This window comes from Acomys minous (genome assembly GCF_964271855.1).
Source record: "Acomys minous genome assembly, chromosome: 8".
Classification (NCBI taxonomy): domain Eukaryota; kingdom Metazoa; phylum Chordata; class Mammalia; order Rodentia; family Muridae; genus Acomys; species Acomys minous.
Genome location: NC_140489.1, coordinates 74,884,311 through 74,907,698, shown reverse-complemented (window position 1 = coordinate 74,907,698; position 23,388 = coordinate 74,884,311). Strand labels below are relative to the sequence as shown.

Below are 23,388 nucleotides of genomic sequence, written 5' to 3'. Positions count from 1 at the left end.
ATATGTTAGCCTTCATTGTGTTGATGAAAGGTTTTATTAGTGCTGTGTATTCTTTATTATTCTAAATATGTTCAAATATACTGTTAAGGTTCCTGATTTGATAGAATATTTGAGCAGATCCCTTAATTTCTGATGTAAGAAAATGTTATCATGCCTATCTATAGATAGGAAACAGAGTGTTGGGATTACAGGTATGCTCCACCATGCCTGGCTGCCATATCTTTAGTATTAAAAACATTATTTTATTTGCATATTTGATGAAATTATATGACACATTTGCAGTTATTACCAGATTAAATGATTCAGTATTGACCTAATTAAGACAGAGATGTAATTCGTGTATCCAGCATTTAGACATAATCTAAAAAACATACATTGATCACTGAAAATCAAAATGAAAAAGCATTGAAATACATGTAAGTGATGGTTTAAGGAACAAAGAATTTCAAATACATGGTATTTACCTGACATTTCTTAATTTAAAATCTTAGTCAAGTGATGTTAGGTCTCAATTATTTATGTTCATTAATTTGTCTTTTGTTTTACTCATGGGAGAAGAAAAATATAAACTGTTAGGTAAGAATTCTGACATGTACTCTGGTGCCCGTGATTTGAACCATGCCCCTTGGCAGTGTGGCCTTGTGAGCACGCAGAGGAAAGGGATGCAGGCTATCCTGATGAGACCAAATAGGCAGACAGTGGGGTAAGAGGGCCTCCCTTAGCAGAGTTCTAGGGGAGAAGAATAGGGCAGAAGAGGGAGGGATGGTGGGAACAGAAAGATAATAGTGAGGGCCTAACAATCAGGATGTAACATGAATAGATTATAATAAATAAAATATACATAGAAAAAATTATATTACAAGACTTGATATTCAAGTGATACAGTGGATACTGAAAGGATTTATGAAACACTCAAGGTCTACAGAGCTTTTGGGTTAAGGTTTCTCTAGTCAGGTGATTTTACCAAATTAGAATAATGCTACATGTAGACACTGGAGTCACTTCTGAGACATTATGCTTTGACTAAAGTGTTGTAGCCCTATGTTTAAGCACTATAACACCGCTCTTGTGTACTTATTGAAGTGTTATATAAAGAATGAAAGAAACGTAGTAACACAATTGAATTCAGTATTAATGTCAATATTATAAGGCAAATATTACTGATTTTAATTTGTTCAGAGGAAGACCAGAAGTAAAGAAAGGATATATAGGCTGCAGGTCTGAACTGTTGTTGATCTGATTAGAAAACAAGTTCCTCCAGTTACTACCCTGCTGAGGTGAGCAGACTCCCCACCCCTTATCCCTGAGCGACTGACTCAGTGTGTTGCTCTAAGCCCTCACAGGCAGAGAATGGGCCAAGGAGTTAACTTGGGAGTTAAAGCACTTGTTGCACAGAAAAAAGGATGAAGTGTGGCTCCTAAGGTCCCATGTAGATGCCAGTTAGCCTTTTTTCAGCCTTGGAAGGCAGAGAGAGGGAATCGCTGTATCCCTTATTGACAAAGTGTATTTGACTAAGAGAGCATGCCTCAAGAAATAAAGTGGAAGAGTGACAGTAATTCATTTCTTTCTCTTAGTTTATAGAAATGGCTTTCCCAAAGGGCTTATTACCATGTATAGGGTTCATGTAGGGAGATAATGAAGTAATTCAGGCTTAAGTTACATAAAGTTCTTATCTCACATGTAAGTGTCACTTTGTTTTGTGACATGGTCACAGAGAATATATGGCTATGACCAACTTCATTAAACTGGCCAAATTGTGGAAAATTACAAAATTTAAAATAATGAAATGATAATAGTTTGTCAGCATCTTTTACAAAGTACTCTCTAAACTCGGGCAACATTACTATAATACTAATGACAACATAGGAACAGAAATAACACTGTACAAGAACATCAAGGAAAGAATAGTTAAGATAGACAGCTAGAATCTGATTCTTTAATAAATAATTATTTCATTTAATATATACTTGTACATGTGTAACTACATACAGCTAAAAATCACACTGAATTTGAACTTTAAATTAAACTTTGAAACTTAAATTTATTTTGCTTTAGTGGGGTTGATACATTTAATTTTACTTCTTAAATTTAATTAACTTAAAACATTTTATAAGTTAAAGAAAAATAACAAGACAGAAAATATATATTTAAAATTATGTAACAAAATAAACATTGTTTTAGCAGCCAATTTACTTTCAGGGACGTTATAGCATGTCCCTAAATTACATGCGCTTCCTAAGCAAAATAGTATATTGTATGGAATCACTGCATTTAATCAATGACAATAGCGTGGATATATTTTCTTTAAACATAATGGAGCTCTGACTCTGGATGAAAAACCAATTTGTTGACAAGCACATAACCTGAAACTCAAAGTCTGATCTGGATTCAGTTTATCTATGCTTGGAAGTTGAAGAGAATCTGATTCTCCGCCCACCCCAGGAACTACATTTCCCAGAGGCAGAAAGGGTAAAATTCAAGCACCCTGATTGAATTTTCATATGTGATCTCTCATTAGAGAATCCTACGTATTTCTGAAACAATGGCTGCTGAGCAAGTTGACAGCAGCTGGCACTATCCCTTCAGGGCCCTTGGGGTAGTGCCAAAGGGACAGAGTCCCTAGCAAATTTGTCCTGAATTCTCATCCAAATGAACACCTGCTGTCATTGTCCAGAATCAGTCCTGCACTGCACAAGGCCAGCTCTCTTTGTGGTGGGATGCATTCAATGGGAAAAAGCCTGCCAGTGTTCTGCAGTGGGTTTTATTTCCCACTTCTTTTACTAAGTGGTCAATTGTCTGAGTATCTCGGAGATAGAGATAATACTAAGTTTATCTTTGGTTAGCTGTTCTGGCAATGCTCTACATTAGGAGCTTTCTCATTTATGTTACTATCTATTAATATATTATTTGGTTTCCCTCACTTCTCATTTCTTTCTCTTCCTAGTTTATATGACTTTTTAAGGGCAAGATTGCTATTATAAAGGTACATAAGTTATAAAATCATCCTACATGATCTACAACTGAAAGAAAAAATTAATTCTAGTGAAAATAGATTAGATAATATTCTCTCACTTGACCAGAAGTATTGGCCGCTCCATGTTGTAAGCCTCAATTCCCTTTCCTTTGCTTTTGTGTAAATGTTTGCTAGATTCATGCAGTTGGTTCATTTTACATTCATTTGGAAGAAAGTTAAGGAAAATGCTTTAAAAAACAATTACTGATCAAGGAACATATCTACCACCTATAACTCAGTTTAAATTTCTGTATAATTGTGTAACACTATAAGTTAAATGCAAAAGCTAAAATGTTAATATGACTTATTAGTGTTTATAGTACTTGTTACAAAATACTCAAGTTACTAGGCCAAACAAAGTGGACTATATATTGACCATGTTTTTTATTTTTGTTTCAAAATTATATATTAGAAAAATCAATACATGGAGAATGTTCTGAGCAATTTTTAGTGTAAATGCTATTTCCATGTTCATCTATCTATACAATTGTGCCTCTTTTCTTGTAAAATAACTCGGTTACTTGACAATTGATAGTGTGCAAAATGCATATAAATAGCTGCAGCTTGCTGTCTTGTGGAGAGAGCCTCTCTGCCATCTGCAGCTCTTAGCGCCTCTAGTTGAGGCTTGTGCTTTGTTATGCATGAGCAAACACATTAGCCTTTTTATTTCATTCATTAGACTTTTAATCCTTGATTAATGTTTTCAACATTCTCTCAAATACACAACTTCTTTACTTCTTTTGTGCTAGTTTTCTTTTTCTTTTGTCTTCACTATGAAACAAATTTAGCATTCAGTTACAAAGGCTCTTTTCTATTAAGATGATTAGTAAATATATTAGTTTCTCATTTGAGTGATTAATTATGTGAAATTGAAGAATAAGAAAATGTCTTCTCAGTTGAAATAATAGGACTGTCTAATGTTGGTTTAAATAGTCTATGCTCCTAAAGCTTAAGTCAAAGCACTCCACCAAGCTTACACATCAGCGTATGATTCTTGTATTAAAGAGGAACTCTGGCTGTAGTACCAAAAATAAATGAGTATCCATTAGGGTTCAGAACCATTGTTATTTGGCATCTGAGAGATGTGTCACTAATTCTTTGTGACCTTCTCTTTGTTGGTCTTCTGCATTACATGAGATGGCTAAGAAAGCTGTGTGTGTTATGAACAGTTACTAATTACACATCAGGCCATGATCAGCAAAATGAAAATCAAAGATTCCACTACTGTATTAGATCCCCAGCCTCACATTGTCCTGTTACCCACTATTAATCTCAAAGGGCCAGGCACTTGTCTACGTGATCGTTTTTTTACTTAAGCCATCTTTTTTACTCTTCTTTAGAAATAGGTTCAATTACTCTTTGACATTATAACAAAATGTACTACTTCAAGCAGAATCTAAGCATGGGGTTGTAACTGGATATTAAGAGATATATCAATTAGATAAAAATCAATTTATTATATAAATATGACAAGGGAAGGTTTTGGACATGATTATATAGTCATACTGTTTTGGCGCTTACATGGATTGTACATATTTCACTAATTTCAGAACATCTTCTTATCAATAACATTGTAAACAAATAATTGATAAAAACTTCTTGTTTGTAAATTTATACTTCTACAAGATAGCAAAATCACAACTGTCACCCCAATTTCTTTTTTAGGATGCTTCCATTGCACACAGATTCCATATCATGAGAGAAAAGCACCCAGAGAAATTCAACAGCCGGTAAGGCAACAAACAATTGATGGAATCTAATTATGATTGCTGTTGACAGCTGTGTCTTTACACAACATCAATGTATGGTGTAAACCCTTTATATGTAAAGATAGAATGAAGAACAGCTTAGGTATTTATATTAAGGTGATAGTATAAATGAATATATTGGTTTCTTTTTGTTGTTGTTGTTTAAATTGGACTAAAATTCAGAGTACAGTGGGCATCATGTTTATTTCAATTCCATGCATTTTAATGTAAGTATTTCAAGTATGTGTTAAGTAGTACACACTGGAAGCCTTCACGTGGCTTAGTATGCAAGAGTGATAATCCTTTATCCCAAGGGAGAACATGGAACTCTGATTTGGTAACTTTGAGTGAAGTTATTTACACAGGTTATCTCAAGCATTTACCCTTCGGATTACCATCCCATACTATCTTCAATTAAATGCCAATAAAATCTGCTTCTGCAATAATAGGAATAGAAAATTATTCTTCCTCAAAATTTGAAAGAGTGACTTTTCTCCTTGCTCATAGAAGCAGGAAAAGCTTGGCTCTCTAGCTTTAAATCTTTGGGGGAAATATGGCCTCTACCCTAGAAATATGAGACACAAGTGGTGAATCACCTTCTCTTCTTGGTATACTTATTTCCACTTGCTATTGCTTAAACTGATAAAACTATTCTCTGTATGTCTGTTTAGACATTATATGATTTATACAGTAACATTCACAGCCTCAGGCTGTTTTCTGTATCAGGTAAGCTGGTGTGTGATTCACCCAGCTGTGAATATGTGTGATTTAGTAAATAGCATTGGAAGTGCTGGTACCTATGCTAATTTCATCATATAATAGTACTTGACATAATTTTCTTACATATAAACAAATTTATTAAAAAAATAAATGCTATAAAATATATTTCAAAAATTAAGCCTTTCTAACTGTAGACTTGAGGGCTCTATTTATTGGGTAATCTTAATAAACAGCCTCATGATTAGTCATACCCTATCTAAAACAAATAACTATTGCCTTGAGTTGTTTCTTAGACTACAATAATAAATTATGAGCTTATAACAAGTTGTTTCTTCTCTCTTAGATCAGAAAGTTATGAAGTTGTCTGTTTTCTTTTGCTGTGGTAGTTACAAGCTTTCTGGTTTGGGGGCCAGGGAAATACTAGCTATGTAAATGACTTCAGTTGTGTTTGTTACACATCTGGAGAAACAGTTTGAAGAACATTGGTGTTAGCACTTCCTGAAGTTTTAGAAGTATTTTGCTGGGGATCCATATGGCCCAGAGGTGTTCTTTCTGAGAAAACTTAATATTGATTCAATCTCATTGCTTGTTCTGGATCTCCTCTAGGATTTATAGCTCTTTGATTTACCTTTGAAAAGTCGTATGTGTCTGGGAAGTTTTTATTTTTTAATTAATTTATTCATATTACATCTTAATTGCTATCCCATCTCTTGTATCCTCCCATTCCTGCCTCCCTCCCGCTTTCACCCTATTCCACTCCGCTATGTCTGTGACTGAGGAGGACCTCCTTCCCCTCTATATGATCACAGGGTATTAAGTTTTGTGTTGGTAGCCTGCTATCCTTCCTCTGAGTGCCACTGGGCCTCCCCACCAAGGGATGTGGTCAAATAGGCGGCACCAGAGTTCGTGTAAAAGTCAGTCCCCACTCTCCACTCAACTCTGGAGAATGTCCTATTCATTGGCTAGATCTGGGTAGGGGTTCAATGCTTACTGAATCTAAGTTTTTAAAGTATCTTATATTTAAAATCTCTAAATGACTTCATCAAGAAACTCTCAGAGCTAATAAAGTGGCAGGATACAAAATCAATATACAGAAATCCACAACTTTTGTCTGCCAAAAAATAATCTGAGGGAAAGATTACATTCATGATAGCTTCAAAATAAATAAATAAAGGCCTAAGGGAAAAACCCCTACCTGATGATGTGAATGTCCTCTAAACTCTGGAGAGAGAAGAGGAGAAACTGTTAAACAGTGAAAGGAGCTCATATATCCCTGGATTGGAAAAGTCAGTGTTTTAAAAGTATCTATCTTACCAAAAACTATCTACAGATTAAATGCAATCTCCATCAGTGATCTTTTTTTGCAGAACCATGAGAATAAATCCTAAAATTCATATTGTAGCACAAAAGATCTTAACAAGCCAAAACAATGCTGAAAAGAAACAGCAAACCTGGAGGTACCACAGTACCTGATCTCAAACTATATCACAGAGGTATAATTACAAAACCAGCACACACAAAATAGCATACTCACAGTTGAGAATAGAGGACAAGTTGAAAACAGTCAAAGAAAAAAGAAAAGAAAAGAAAAACAACATAGTTATAGTCTCCTAATGTTTGACAAAAAGGTCAAAAAAGTCTATTGGAAAAAGAAGCTCCTGGGGAGACTGGACTTCCTCTCACCCAGAAAGCAATGGGTCTTTCATTCTGTCCTACAGTAAAAACGGTTATAATTGACAAAATAAAGGAAAAAAGACTTTGGGCAAGAAGTAGGGAAAGATGAACTATTATTCACAGCCTGTGAGAGCATAAAATAGCACAACCCACTATGGAAATCAGCATGAATATTCTTCAAAAATCTAAAATTACAATTTCCATATGACTCAGTTGTACCAATTTTGAGCATATACCAGAAACTCTCTGCATTAACATACCATGGACATACTTGCCCATTTCCATTTATTGCTGTGTTATTCCCAATGACTAAGAAGGGAGGGAGGGATATGAGACAGAGGGGTTTACAGTCAGGATGTAAAGAGAACAAATTAAAAATTAAAAGAAGAAAAAACCAAATTCTGGAGCATTAAATAAAATGAAATTAAATCAGTCTGGATGCCTATCAAGAGATACATGGATAAAAGGATATTATACATGTACCTAATAGAAGTCTGCTCAGACATAAGGAAAACTAATTCATGATGTATTCAGGAATGTAAATGTAATGCAGATCTTTACTTTGAGTACGGTAGAACAAAGCCAGAAAGACAAATACCATGTCTCCCTAATATTCTAAAGGTTCTGAATTTAAATATGTGTGTATATAAGCATACAGGACAGATAGATAAATACAAAATAAAGCGTCATATATGTATGAAGATGCCTTTATGAAACCTATTTATATGCTAACTTTAAAATAATAAAAATATAAAATGAAACTAATTTCAGATAGTGGATTTCTTCACTTGATAATGTACCTTGCATATCCTGAAAACAAACCTAGCTCATATTATATATAAAACTACTATATAATGTAGAATATATTTTCCAAAATGTCATTTCATGGGAATTCATGAGTTATATAATGATATATTAAAGGAGGTATTAGGCCCCAAATTCCTCTCCGGAAGATGCAACAGACACAATACTCCATTCAAACTTCCATGCAGTTAAAACAGACCATTAAAAACGTAGGAAATACATCAGAGCTGGAGCTGGAGGATAGCATTACTTAAGACATTAACCCCATAGATATTTAAAGAGAACACCAGGCAGTGAAAAATATTAAATAGAGTGTTTATAAACATCAAAATGTTTACATTGTAATAAAATCTGATAACCTATAGGTAAGATGCTCAACATTTATGATCCCCCACCAAGTGTCAGAGGATACTTGATTCGTTTTTGAAGATTAATTTTTTCTTCTTAATAATAAAGGTGTGAGTTACTTATGTCTTTTCGTTTTTATCACACATGCTTCTAATAATGTATGACATCGTCATTGCCCAATATATGGTTAGATACTGTTTGCATGTTTGTACGCTCTGATGATCCTTTTGAATGTGGAACTTCATGGAAACTTCTTTGGAAATTTGTGGCATGAGTAATCTTGATTATAAGTAGGTTCTACAGATTAATTTACATGAAACAAGAATGGGATATGCAATCCCATGTAGAATTACACAGGTTTCCCTATTTTTATGATGCATTCAAAGAATTTTTATTATGAGTCCAACAAATACTGGTGTTATTGGACAGTGGAACATCATGGCAGCTGGACTCCCTCTGAAATAGAGACTGAGATGAAACCAAAAGAAGAGTACTGGCCTCGTAGCAGGTATTGGTATTGCCTCCACTGAAGTTTGTGTATCAGAGAATTACTTTATAAGAAGCCTTGCAAAGGAGTCCACTGGCTATAAGGAATGCTTCTTATTCTGTTACCAAATACCAGATATTAAAGGGCCTTCACTGTATTTCTCTCTTCACAAAGTGTTTAGGGCTTAACTTCCATTCTGACAATATAACATGGCTGTTTAGGAGTTCTTTTCTGGACACACTAAACGATTTTATTGACCACCAACTAATATGACAGGAAACATGCTAAGAATCAAATGTTAGTTCTAGCTATGTATATACAAGGCAAACATACTATACCACCAAGACAACTCATTATAGCAATTCATTATTTTCAAATCCTTATAAAAATCTCAACTAGATATTTTTCCATTTAGATAAATAATAATAATAATAATCTTCTTTTGTTATTTTTTCTTTACACATTTATTATTGATAGCAAAGAATAAACTATAAAATAGACATTGTTTTTCTTTTTTTAACCATGTAATTACCTTATAATTTTAATACATAATAGAATATAGAATGTACAAAACAATGTCCTTTCTCAGTTAACACATGAGCATTATACTCACAGTTCAAGAAATGTGTGGCTATAAATTTGGCATTTGGAAAATCAATAAGTGTGATTTATGAGCTATTTATTTTGACCAATAAACATTGCTTTGGTAATACATCTTTTTTTTGATGGATAACATTTATTTAGAGTTAAATTTTGCTGTCCTTAGGAAGCAGATGGATACCACATATTGTTCAATTTACAAAATGAAAATATACACGCCTTTACAGGGGTGATTCTTTGTACATTAATACAGTTCCAGGTAAGCATTAGTAGGTAGCTGATAACTACACATTGTTAGCCAACCAAAGTGAGAATAATAAATACAAACTAATTCATAAATGTAACATAGTTCCTTCTGTTGATATTGTAAAATAATTCCTGACGGGATGTAACTTAAGGAAGAAAGAGTTTATTTAATTTACACTACAAGAGAATGCACTCCTTCAGAGCAGGGAAGGCCTATCAGCAAGAAGGTAATACACCTGGCCACACTGAGTCCACAGTCAGGAAGCAGAGAGTAATGAGGTAATGAGGGCTGGTTGATACTCAGCTAGCTTTCTCCTTTTTTTCCTGCCATCTGAGAGTTTGACCTGTGGAATCATACTACCAGAGTTTAGTTTTCCCAGTTTACTCACCTAATGTATAAAACTCCTCAAAGACCTCCCTAGAGATTCATCTCTACGTTGATTTATAGTTATCACAAAATTGATAATCAATTTATTACTTGTCAACTTGATACCTTCCCATATGACTTTTAGGCTGTAAGTATCCACCCATAGGCTCATGCTTAGCCCATAATGCAAATTCCATCTAGTCAAACTGCACAGTACCCATAGTTTTTTTTTTTTAACAGTTCCAACATTGATAAAAAAATGGAAATGTTCTGAGACTCGGGCAATCTCTTCACTGAGCTCCAAAAATACATTCTCATGCCAAAAGAAAGCAAGAGGGTACATTAAGTAAAGATCAGACCAAAGCAGGACTGAACCCCAGCAGTAAAATCAACAAATGCTATAGCTCAGGGACCTGGACTCATGATGGAATTTCCCAGACCCCAATGGTCTTAGGTAGACCCTCAGTGTTAGCTGTGTTCCCTGAAGCACGACATGCATAGCTTATCTCTTGGGTACTATCAGTCTGTGCTTGTAACTTTCCTTGGCAGACATGTGATGCTTTTCTTCTCACTTAGCTTGGCCCCACTGGGGCAAAGCTGAATCAGCCCCTGGGCAGCCTTTCTCTGGGTAGTTTCAGTGCAGAACCCTTGGAGTAGAATTCTTGCAATTCTTGCAATATCACGAGCTGAAGCTTTGCATGTTTCTGAAGACCCTGCTGCAGTGCAAGGTGCATTGTGATGCCTTTACTCAGTGGTCTCTTAGGCTTCTCCTGTAGAGACCAGCTCTGATGCTCATTGCCAGGAGTTGGCGTCACTCTGAAACCATGAAGAAAGACTCCATGACCATTTCATATTCTACACCTGCAAAACCAGTATATGAATATTATATTAACAAACTCTGTTGCCAGTTTGAGGTGTAGCCTGGCCCTATTGGAGCAAAGTGGGATAAGCTCCAGGGGAACACTTCTCTGGGTAGTTTCAGTTGAGAATCTCTGCAGCACTGTTCTTGGCTTCGGCTCTATCCTTTCATAGAACTTGTAATATCACAAGACACAGACTTGCAGGGTTTCGACCTTGTCCTCAGAACACCTGTCTTATAGTGTCAGTGCCGAGCACCAGCGATTTCTTTAATGGTGTCATGTTCTTTAACAATTGTAACTTTTCCTTGCCAAACTGCACATTTTTCATATCTTTTTCATGAACTTTTTTCCTCTTTCACTGTGGATCTGGATGACAGACAGCAGACGGCAAGAGCTCAGCCAGAGTCTGGTTGCCCTCTTGTCTTGAACCTTTTCCACCAAATTAGGCCATTACTTTTGATATCAGCCTCATTCAAGTTCTGAGGACAGGGGCAGAATGAAGCCAGATCATTTGTCACAATTTATTTAAAAAATTAAAAGAGGAATACCCTCTATGTCAATTCCCAGTAAAAGTCTAGCTTCTCTCTGACTCCTCATGAGTCAGGCTATCACTGTCATCACTGTCACATCTCTTTCAGCATCCTCATGTGGCTTCTTACTCCCACTAGACTGACCCTTTAAACTCTGCTTATAGCACTGGAGGACTTCTTTACCCTGCAGCTGCAAACTCCTCCACATTCCTTCCTCAAACCAGTGCCAAAGACTTAGGAAAACGCCGGACATGTTTGTCACAGCAACGGCTCCATTCCTTCTATCCATTTTCTACAGTATTTAGTTTCTTCATTAATGTGATGGAAGACCTGCCAAGAATGTTAAAGTGGAAGGGTTTATTTTGCTTTACCGTTCAAGGGAATACAGAACTTCAAGGCATGGGAGGTATGGCAGTAAGAAGATGACACAACTTGTCTCATTGAGGCAGCAATTAGGAAGCGGAGAGAGAGAGGAAAGCTAGTACTCAACTAGCTTTCTTCCTTTTATGTAATTTGAGAGCCCAACCTTTGGAAGCATGCCACTTAAATTTTCCCATGAATCTTTGCACCTCCTTTAGCCTAATCTAGAAAATCGCTTGTAGATATGCCAATAGATTTTTCCTTAGGGCAATTGTATATCCTGTCAAGAAAACAATGTCATTATATAAACCAGAGATGAGAAACTTTCAGACACAGTGTGAGCATAAAACTGTTCTACCATTATAATCACTTATCATCGTGGTTTCTGGCTGATCCTTCTTGCAATAAACATTCCAACAAAACTGTTTTAGATACATTACATTAAAAATACAAATTAATTCTATGAACTAAAGTGAAAAGAATTTGGCATAAAAATTTCCACCCAGCTTATAACTTCCTCGTTGTACAGTAGTCTTTCTCCTGGAATTTAAAATATTTCTTTCTAAAATTATTAGGTCCACATAATTAACATTTTAATGGATGCATACTCTAGAGTGGTTAGTGAACAATTATTAATATTCTTTTCTTAAAAAGAATAATTTAAAGTACTCTAAATATAACCAGAAGAGGTGACTATCTGTGAAATCACAACAGCTTGAAAATGATTGTAGACACTAACAGTCAATTTATATTTATATTTTAAATACCAATATTATGTAGCATATGGTTTTAAATTGTTTTAACATGTATACTTCATATACTGTTTTGCCTTGAGTTTAAATTTGAGAAGTCTTAATATATTTTCAGTTGTGTTTTAAAGTTTAGAAAGACAGAGAGTGTGTTACATTTTAACAGTTAATTTAGCTCTATCTAGGAACTTGGAAAGAATAGGATATAAACCCTGCAAAAAAAAAAAAAGGTACATTTTAAAAATCTCAGCAAGTCATTCTTTCCAAATTCTTTTTTTTCCTACCATAAAAAGCATAGATAGCAGAAGTGTATATACTGGTAATTAATTTCCTTAAAATAATTTTAGAACTATAGTGTTTTCTACAACATAAATGTATTTCAGGGTGAGCATGCTGAAAGACGGCATTAATGGCCAATGACTTAGTTTGACAAGAGCATTGATCTGAAACAGTCTTACTAGTACCACTTCTAAAAGCCCATTAGCAAATTATTGAAAATATGAAATCGTGTCATGTCTGAGCTTGCTTCAGTGCTGAAATCAGAAATCTGTCCTGGCACATCTAATTATTTTATGTATAATTTGCTTTTTCACAGAAATTTATCAGAAATGATAATATCTTAAATTGTTGTGTTACAGCTTAGAGAACTGCCTAAATACTTGAGACTTTAAGAAAAAAAACACAACCACCACCAATAACAGCAACAACAAAACAAGATTACCTAATTGAATTGAAGCTGTAGAAATGGATTTTAAATTATTTTATTAATTGTGTATCAGACCTATACACCTAGGTCTCATTTCTTAATTTTTTTTCAAAATTTTTAACTTTGGATTGAAGAAATCTAATGATACTGAAATAGATGCATAAATAAAAGTTTGAAATTATAGTTGATGTGTGATAAAAATGAAAATAAATATTTTATAAATAAAAATAAATATAAAAAAAAGCAAGCAAAGAAAATACCAAAATAAATGCTTTGTTCTCTTGCCCTGTAACAGGAAGCCCTGCTCCCTGTCTTCGCAGACCTTTGGACTTACTTAAAACCAGTCCTGTCCCCTACCTAGATCATGACTCCTTTAATTCAAGAACTTGTTTATTCACTACTTTAGTGCAGTACACACTAGCAAACGTGCAGCCTCTGGTTCTTTCATACATACCGTTCTTTACAAATAAATAGTGAGATTTATAGGCTGTGGAAGGGGTTGAGTCAATAAATACTTCCCATGATAGCATGAGCACCTGAGCTCAGATACCCAGTGCCCACGTGAAAGAGAGAAAATGGGTATTGTTGTATATGTGTATAAATGCAGGGCTGGTGGAAATGGATGTAGGCCACTTCATGAGCTGCTTGTGCAGCCAGTTAGGTAATCAGTGATCTCCGTGTTCAGTGAGAAACACGGAAGTCGTTAAAAACAGATAAAAAACTAAAGTGGGGAGCAAAGGAAGAAAACACTTGACATTGATCTGGCCTCCCTGTATATACACACCCAAATATGTGCATTTCTCTGCTCACATGCATATACATGAACATGTACAAACACATATACCACACACAAAAAACACACACACAGCTACACACACACACACACACACACACACGTACATATCAAAGGAAGAAATATGAGCTAGCATGCACATCTTTTTGTAATGATTTTTTCTTTTATTATATTTTTACATATACATTTATATTATTACAAATATATACAATAAACTGCCTACAGCAAGAAGAACCATGAAGCATCCAGGAACTATATAAATGTTACATTCATAGTGTTTTGGCTACTTGTATTTGGCAGCCTTGAAGAAAACATCTTTCCTATCTCAGTGAGTCTAAAATTCTGAATGTAAATCAATATCTATCATATCTCATCTCTATCAATTTAAAACATCTATCTAGACCTAAAAACCTCTCAATGCCTAAACAACTAAGCTTAATTATAAAACTAAACTGTCTGGTCTTTTCAACACCATCAGAGTCACAGTCTTACTATCTGTTGCTTATGCCTTTAATATCAGTACTTGTGAGGAAGAGGCAGGCAGGACTCTGTGAGTTCAAAGCTAACCTGATCAAATAGCGAGTTTCAAGACACCTAGTACTACAAAGTGAGGTGAGAGAGAGAGAGAGAGAGAGAGAGAGAGAGAGAGAGAGAGAGAGAGAGAGAGAGAGAGAGAGAGTGATCAGCCCCCACCTCAGAAATGCTGCCTGCTGGCCTCACCTAAGTCAGGAACAGGTGGAGAATAGCCTGGCCCTGTGAATCCCTAATGGCTTGCTCCATGGAAGGGATCTAGCATCAAGTTGGGAAATAAAGAAACCCCAGTCCCTGGAGGCAGTAACAAGGACACGCTAAGCCTCCGCTAGCCTACATTTTCTTATCCCGTCCTCTCACTTCACTAAGCTTGTGTGAAGAACATCTGGATAGACATCACAGGTTTATAGACGGGCCACTAGGAGCATAGACCAAGACAGTCACATGAAATGGAGTCAGAGTGTGAATGGGAGGAAAGGACCAGGGGACATCCAAAGGAGTTATGATTTCTAGAGGTCCAGAGTAAGGCTGAACATGAAGACACCAGCCTTTGTCCTTGGAAGCTTCAAGAAATTGAGAATTTTGTTCAGTGTCCTTCAGCTCCAAAATATAGGCAGGATGACTTCATGTACCCATGAATCTTTAATGTTCAATATAGGGTTAAGGCTGCATGTCCAGAAACCTGGAGGCATGGCTAATACTTTGTCATGAAGTCTGTCCTTAACACAACTGTTGATTAAATATCTGTTTCTCATCACTACAACCATGGCGTTATCTATATCAATAGTTCTAAACAGCGAATCATGGACCATGCAGGCTAACGCTTCCCTCCAGTTGCCAGATCTCCCGTTCTCTTAGCCTGTAACACCTTTCTCTCTGCATTTACCTGTCCAACAGGTGAGATTATTTGATCAATTCTCTACTATAAGATCCAAGGCTTACTGATCTCAGTAGAGCTCTTTGACTTTTTCCTTTTGCAGTTCCTCTTTCTCCTTGCCACAGACACTAGGCAAACCTCTCGGCTTCTAGAGTCTCTTGAAAAGCGGACTCAAGCTCTGTGTGGTCAGATCTGGAGGTGCATGTTACTGGGCTGGGCTTAGGTAACAGGTGAAAATAATATTCCATAGGGAGCAGATACTAGCACCAGACTCACCCCAACTATGATCTAAGTTTGTCATTTGATAACATGGTTACATTCTTGTGTACATACACTGAAAAGTTGTTTCTCTGAATTTGACAAAAATCATTTTTGAAACACCAAGTCATTCATGAATATCATGACTATGTGTATATGTATGTACTTATCTTCATCTTCCATAATTATTTCATATTTAGTAAATGTCAATAGTCTTTTACATAAATAAAATATATTTTGAGTCAGATATTATTTATGCAGCAAATAACATCGACCTCCATATATTTTACACTGCAGACATTTTTGAAGATATTTTAAATTTATTCTTCTCTCGTGTATTACATCCAGACTGAAATTTCCCTTCCCGCCTCTCTTTCCAGTACTACCCCCAGCATCCTCTCTCCCCCAGATCCACTCTTCCTCCATTTCCTTTCAGAAAAGGACAGGCCTCCGAGGAATGTCCACCAAACAAGGTACATCAAGTTGCAATAAGACTAGGCTCCTTCTCTCCTATTGAGGTTGCATGAGGCAACCCAGTAGGAGGAAAGGGGTTCCAAAAGCAGGCAAAAGAGCCTGAAATAGCCCCTGCACCCAATGTTAGGAGTTCCACATGAAGACCAGGCTGCACAACCATAATACATCTGCAGAAGGCCTAGGTCAGACCCAAGCAGGCTCTCTGATTGTCATTTGAGTCTCCATGAGTCTCTGTGAGTACAGGTCAGTTGACTCTGGATTTTCTTGTTGTGTTCTTGAATCCTCTGGCTCCTACAATTCTTCCTCTCTGACTGCCATGGGATTCGGCAAGTTCCACCTAATGTTTGGCTGTGGGACCTCTGCATCTGTTCCCATTGCTTTCTGCATGAAGCTTCTCTGATGACAATTAGGCTATGGTTTGGCCTACAAGTGTAGAAGAATATAAATAAAAATAATTTCTTTTCATTGTCTTTTTTTTTCTAGATGTGTTTGATTTTATCTTAGGTCTCTGGGATATCTAGCCTTTGGTTCCTTTAGTGTCAAGTGGGCTCTCTTTCTTGTCATGGGTTTTAAGCTGGACCTGTCTTTGGTTACCCACTCCCACAGATTCTGCACTATCTTAACAACTGCACATCTTATAGGCATGACAAATTGTAGGTTGAAGGTTCTGTGGTTGGATTGGTGATTCAGTCCATTCATTGGAAGCCTTGCCTGGTTAAAGAAGATGGCAGTTCAGGCTCCTTATCTCCCATTACTAGGAGTCTTTACTAGGGTCACCTCATAGATTGCTGGCAGTTTCCATTGCACTAGGTTTCTACCTCTCCCTCCAAATGCCCCCCCAATTCCAGTCACCTCTCCCAGAATTCTTCCTGAATGCTTCCCTGACCTAATCCCTCTTTTTCCCATCCCCACCATGTTCTGTGTTTGATGGTTCAGCTTTTGTGCCTCACTATCAGCCCAGGTTAGTTGATTCTGTAGGTTTTCTTATGGTGACCTTGACCTCCCTAGCTCTTTCCATCCTTCCTCCTTCTCTTCCAAAAGATGCCCCAAGCTTGACATAAAGCCTGGTGGTTGATCTCTGCATTTGTTTCCATCAGGTGCTGGGTAAAGCCTCTCTGATGTTTGTTATGCTAGACTTCTGTCTGCAAGTATAGTGTAGTATCATTAATAGTGTCACAGGTAGGCTCTCTGTCATGGTGTGGGTCCCTGGATGGGCCAATCATGATTGGCCATTCCCTGAATTTCTGCTCCATCATTATCCCTGAACACCTTGTAGGCGGGACAAATTGTGGGTCAAAAGTTATGTGGGTAGGTTGGTGTCACAGTTCCTCCATTGGAAGTCTTCTGTAGTTGCAGGAGGTAACCACTTCAGATTCCATACCTCTCCTCGCTAAGAGTAAGATTCCTGAGAGGTTCCATTGTTCTAGGTCTCTAGCTTTTCCCAGAGATATTCCCACGTTGATTCCAGTTCTCTCTCTCTCTCTCTCTCTCTCTCTCTCTCTCTCTCTCTCTCTCTCTCTCTCTCTCTCTCTCTCTCTCTCTCTCTGTGTGTATGTGTCTATCTGTCTCTCTGTCTCTTGCTCTGTCCTATCCAATTGGTCCCCTCCTGATCTTCTCTCCATCCCCTCCTCCACTCAGTTCCCTTTGTCCCTCTACCCCAAATCTCTATTTTGTTTCTCCTTCTCAGTGTGATTCAAGTGTCCCCTCTTGGGCCCTCTTTGTTACTTATCTTCTTTGAGTCTTTGGATTGTCCCATGGTTATCCTGTCCTTAAGTGCTAATTTCATTTATAAGCGAGTACATACCATGTTTGTGTTTCTGGGTCTGGCTTACCTCACTCAAGACCATCTTTTCTAGTTCCATCCATTTGCCTGAAAATTGCATGATGTTCTTGCTTTTCTTAGCAAAATAATATTCTATTGTGTAAATGTACTACATTTTCTTTATCCATTCTTCAGTTAAGAGATATACAGGCTGTTTCCAGTTTCTGACTAGTACAAATAAAGCTGTTATGGACATAGTTGAGCAAGTATCCTGTGATAGTATAGAAAGAGCATACTTTGGCTATATACCCAGGTGTGGTTTAGCTTGGTCTTACAGTAGATCTATTCCCAGTTTCATGATAAAAAGCCATGTTGATTTCCAAAGTAGCTGCATATGTTTTTACTCCCTGCCAGCGTATGCTGTCACTTGTGATTTTGATCTAGTCATTATGACAGATGTAAGATGGAATTTCTGAGTCATTTTCATTTTCATTTTTCTGATGGCTAATGAAACAGAACATTTTTTAAACAATGTTTCTTGGTCCTTTGAGATTCTGTTTAGATCTGTACTTCTTTTTAATTGGATTATTTGGTTTATTCATGTCTAGTTTCTTTTTTCTTTCTTTCTTTTTTTTCAGATTTATTTGTTATTTATACAGTATTCTGCCCACATGGGTGCCTGTATGACAGAAGAGACACCAAATCTCATTATAGATGGTTGTGAGCCACCACGTGGTTGCTGGGGATTGAACTCAGGACCTTTGGAAGAACAGAGTGCTTTTAATCTCTGAACTATCTCTCCAGCCCCGCATATAGTTTCTTATGTTAAGTTTTTTTTATATATGTTTTGGATATCAGCCCTCTGTCAGAAGGTTAGCCCTGTAGTTTCAGTCTCTCATAGCCAGTGATCCCCAGCTCCCCTATACTGTGGGTCCTGTATTCCTACTGGGTCTCTGAATGTGCTTTGGGTCAGGCCAAAGTGTCCACAGCCTTCTGGGTCTCCTTGTAGCACTGGAGCTCTCCAGGGACTGAAGCAGGTGGGGCAGAGATGGTCTGATGGCCATTCTATTCCCTGTCTCCTTGAGATTTCCTTAGTCCCTGAGCTCTGATGTTCCACTGGTCTGTGATTCCCGGTGGTGTTTCAGGACTCAGACCACTCTCAGTGTCCAGGTTAGTGACATGGGGCCCAAACTGCACACATACTGAGCCCAGTTTGCGTCTCTGGACCCAAGCGGCTCTCAGGGCCTAATCCACACACTTAGTCCAGTTAGTGCTGAGTCCAACCAAGGTGTCGGGCCCAAACTGCACACTGAGCTCATGGAGTTCAGCTAAAGACTCCGGGCCAGACTGCATGCTAAATCCAGCCAGAGTCTCAAGGCCAGGACCATGGGCCTAGCTCAGCTAGAGTCTCTGGACCCAAACTGCCAGCAAAGTCCAGCTAGGTTCTCTGGGCCCAAACCACGCATGGAGCTCAGCTAGAGTCTCAGGACCCAAACTGCACACTGAGCTCAGCCAGGGGCTCTGGACCCAAACTGTGCGATGAATTCAGACAGGAACTCTGGGCCCAAATCATACATAGAGTCCACCTGGAGTCTCAGGACTGGGACCATTCGCCAAGCTCAGCTAGAGTATCTGGGCCCAAACTGCCCGGCCAAGTCCAGCTAGGAACTCTGGGCCCATACTGCACACTGAGTTCAGCTATGGTCTCAGGGGCAGAACTGCATACTGAGTCCTATTTGGGTCTCAGGGTGCGAGCTGCACAGCGAGTTGATCTTGGGTCATGGGGCCCAAACTACGCACTGAGTTCATTTCAGCCCAAACCTTGCAAAGTCCCCTCTCCTGCAGCAATTCCCATCAGTTACCATGCCAATCGCCTCTGCCAGAGGGTTCCCAGCTGCAAACCTCAGCCGCTGCCACTCTGGTCCAAGAACATCCGCACTCTTCCTGTGTGCAGGGGTACACAGGTTTTTTGTATTTTGTTCCTTTCGAACTGTGGAGTACTCCCACTGTAGTGGGGTGGGGAGCTTGCTGTTCCTGGTTAAGAATTCTGTGCAATTCCCTGAATCGTTTGATGGAGCTTCTAAACATGGTCCCTGCTTGCCGCCATCTTGGATCCTCTCCCTGATAGAATTTTTGAGCTCACTTATGTATACTATCATATCATCTGTGAGTAGCCATACATTGGCTTCTACCTTTCTAATTTGTATCCCCTTAATATTGTTTATTGTCTTATCGCTCTAACTAGGTATGTTGCATAGATATGAAGAGAGTAGGAAGCTCTATCTTGTCTCTGAATTAAGCCGACCTGCTTTTAAGTTTCTCTCCATTTAATTTGATGTTTGCTATGACCATATGATGGAAGTAAATTGCCTTTACTATGTTTTATTATATTGTATCCCTGATCTCTTTAAAAATTATATCATGAAAGGGTTTTATTTTGTCAAAGGTATTTTCTGTGTCTAATTGTGTGTGTGTGTGTGTGTGTGTGTGTGTGTGTGTGTGTGTGTGTCTTAGTTTGTGTATAACACTGATGGATCTTCATTTGTTGGACTATTCCCACATCCCTGGGATGAAGGCTACTTGATCATGGTGGATGATGTTTTTGACATGTTCTTAGACTTCATGTGCAAGTATTTTATTGAGGCTTTTTGCCTCAATGTCCATAAGGAAAATTAGAATGAAATTCTCTTCCTTTTTGAGACTTTGTGTGGTTTAGGTATCAAGGAGCCTGTGATCTCATAGAAAGAGCTTGGCTATGGTCCTTCTTTTTCTGTCTTGTGAGACAGTGTGAGGAATATTGGAGTTATCTCTTCTTTGAAAGTCTGATAGAATTCTGTGCTAAAACCATCTAGCCCTAGGTTTTGTTTTTTGGTTTGGTTTGGTTTGGTTGTTGTTGTTTGTTCATTTTTTAAAGACTGTTTCTATTTTCTTGGGGGTTATAAGTCTATTTATCTTGTCTCCCTGATCTTGATTTAACTTTGTTAATGATTTGGGTTTGAGGTAATTATACGTTTAGGCGCTGATTTCTGAGTTTATCTTTGTTGGAAGGATTATTTTCCCTTAGTTCTTCTGGCCTGAGTGGCCTATGATTCTGGTGACCAGTGAGTGAGTCCTCTAGTCCAGTAAGGTGTCTCAGCTGTGTTTTTGGCAGCCTGAGTGACCTCGGGAATTTTGAGTGCTGGTATTGCCTCTGTGGTTAAGGGGTTCTGGGTACCAGGTGGCCGATGGTAGAACAGAGGGCTTCTGAGGCTCTGGGTCCTGGTGTGTCCTCTTGTAGCATGCATCTTCTTCTGGAGTTGTGGGCCATGCACTTGAAATAAGAAGGCAGGGACTGTTGGATGAAAGATATTTGGGCTCTGAGAAGTGGTGGTTGCCTCTGGATGGGGTCTTACTTAGGGTATCAGTGTGACCTCTGGTAGAGCAGAGTACTTCTGCAGGTATTGTGGGTCATGATATTCTGTAAATATTTTTAACATGTGTTTTTTGTACTTGTTTTTTGTTTGTATGTTTTGATTTTGTGGGAATACCTTTACTGAATTAATTTTTCCTTTATTTCAAGCTTTTATGAATTACATTTTTGCACAACACATTGATTTTGTTTGTAATGGCTTTTAGCATGTAGAACTAATTTTTTTTGTTACTATATGTGCGCTATGTTCAAACAATGTAAGTGAGGACAGAATAGAATCTATTTCTGATGTGTTTGTTGAAGGATTTATTTTGTTTATGCATAAGTTAGTACAGCATTGTTGCACGATGATTTTCTTTACTATTAAAATGGAACAATGCATGAGAGACATTTCTATCCTTGAGAATTTTAACCTTTTTTATAGGCCAACCAAGTAAATACCACTTTCAGAAATAAAATTTGAACAGTTGTTATTTTCAGCACTTTTAACACAGTATTTTCTCATTAGAATGATAAGCATATCATAGGGGCTTTTTGACACAATTATTTTCTCATGAGAGTTTCAAATCTTAAGCTCTTTTGTGTCTACATTTTCTGCCTATTTGTGTTCCTTAGGAAAACGCATACTCACTTTACACTCTTACTTTGTACAATTATTTAATCTTGTCTTCCATATGAAAAATTTTAATATTCTCTGAATAAGCCTTATTAGTAAATCACCTTTTCTAGAGTTATCATATCTTGTTTGCAATCAACAATGGATAGACACATAGATGACAAATTCAGATGATTATACTTGTGTCTGTAGACCATGTTGTATAGATGTATATTTTCTATGTGCATATTTTCTAAGCTATTATACTTTCTTATCATATTTATGTAACATTTTTATAACTATTCTATTTCTACTGTGATCTTAGACTAAACCATGCTGTTCTCTTCATAAGTCTTTATTTGCATATTGAGACTAGATATTGGCTAAATGAGTAGTAGAGTACTGCACACAGTGCTTCAGGGTCTCTGATTCGCTGCAGTTCTCCTTGTCAATTGTCAGTTCCTGATGTCATTACACCTGAGCAAATACTTCTATGTCCCAGCTGCTGAAGAGCTTGCATGTCAAGTAACTGCTTTGAATAGAGTTTGTGAGAACTATGGGATGAGTAATGATGAAATACCCCTTGCTTCCTCTTCTTTCTCCATCTATTTCTTTTCTCTTGTCACTACAGTCAACCAAGGAGAAAAATTAAAGTGAATATTCAGGTTTTGGATAATATGCTCCTGTTGATCCGGCTTATTATTTATTTTCCTGATTAATATGTCTTATTTTAATGCTTGTTTTCCAACTGGATGGTGAGTCTGTAGAATCTCTATGCACATAGGACTCTGAATTTAAGGTTATATAGAGAAACTAGTCAAGGATTCCAAGAAAACAATTAGCCACAGGCACTGTAAAAAGGAAGATATTTTGTGAAACCCCAAGTTAAGGGACCTATAGACAGCTAAGCAATATTCATTAATGTAAGGGCTGTTTATATTTATATATTCTTCACTTTAGGTAAAACATATTTATTTCTTGTTTCTGTTTATAAAATACTTAGATTTCATTTGTGTGGTTTTTATGCACACACTTTAAATATTTTGCCTTGTATTTATTGTTCCTAGGGTTTATATTTGATTTTATACCAATTTGCATGCAGTCTATGAAAAAAAATTTATGCATACATTTCTTAAGAAAACATGGAGAGATGGTTTAAAAAAGAAATAGCTAATTGAGAGATGTCCTCCTAAATGCCACAAGAATTATTGAAGTATTTCCTTAAGTGCTTTAGCAGTTTTAGAAGAAGAAAAAAACTCCTCAGTACCATAGTTTCTATACCTACAAGTAAATTTTTGGAAAATATTTGTCAAATGAAAGCACAAAGTAAATAACATCTTGTTCCTAACAGTCTGGCAGCAAACATATGTTATATATATAAAAATATATTTATAATAATATACTGTAAATATAAATTTAATCCATAAATATAGTCTGTAGTACATTAACTATTAAATTGAAAAAAATGAGACTGATT

General features: G+C 37.1%; 1 protein-coding gene across 7 annotated transcripts in view; it reads left to right on the top strand.

The window, feature by feature from the left end:
- DGKB (diacylglycerol kinase beta) overlaps window positions 1–23,388 on the top strand; it is a 693,335-nt gene that overhangs the window by 381,427 nt on the left and 288,520 nt on the right. For all 7 annotated transcript variants that reach the window (XM_084791209.1, XM_084791212.1, XM_084791211.1 and 4 more), the window contains one exon: window positions 4,679–4,743. In XM_084791209.1, coding sequence (XP_084647335.1) covers window positions 4,679–4,743 — 65 coding nt within the window. The remainder of the gene's footprint in view (window positions 1–4,678; window positions 4,744–23,388) is intronic.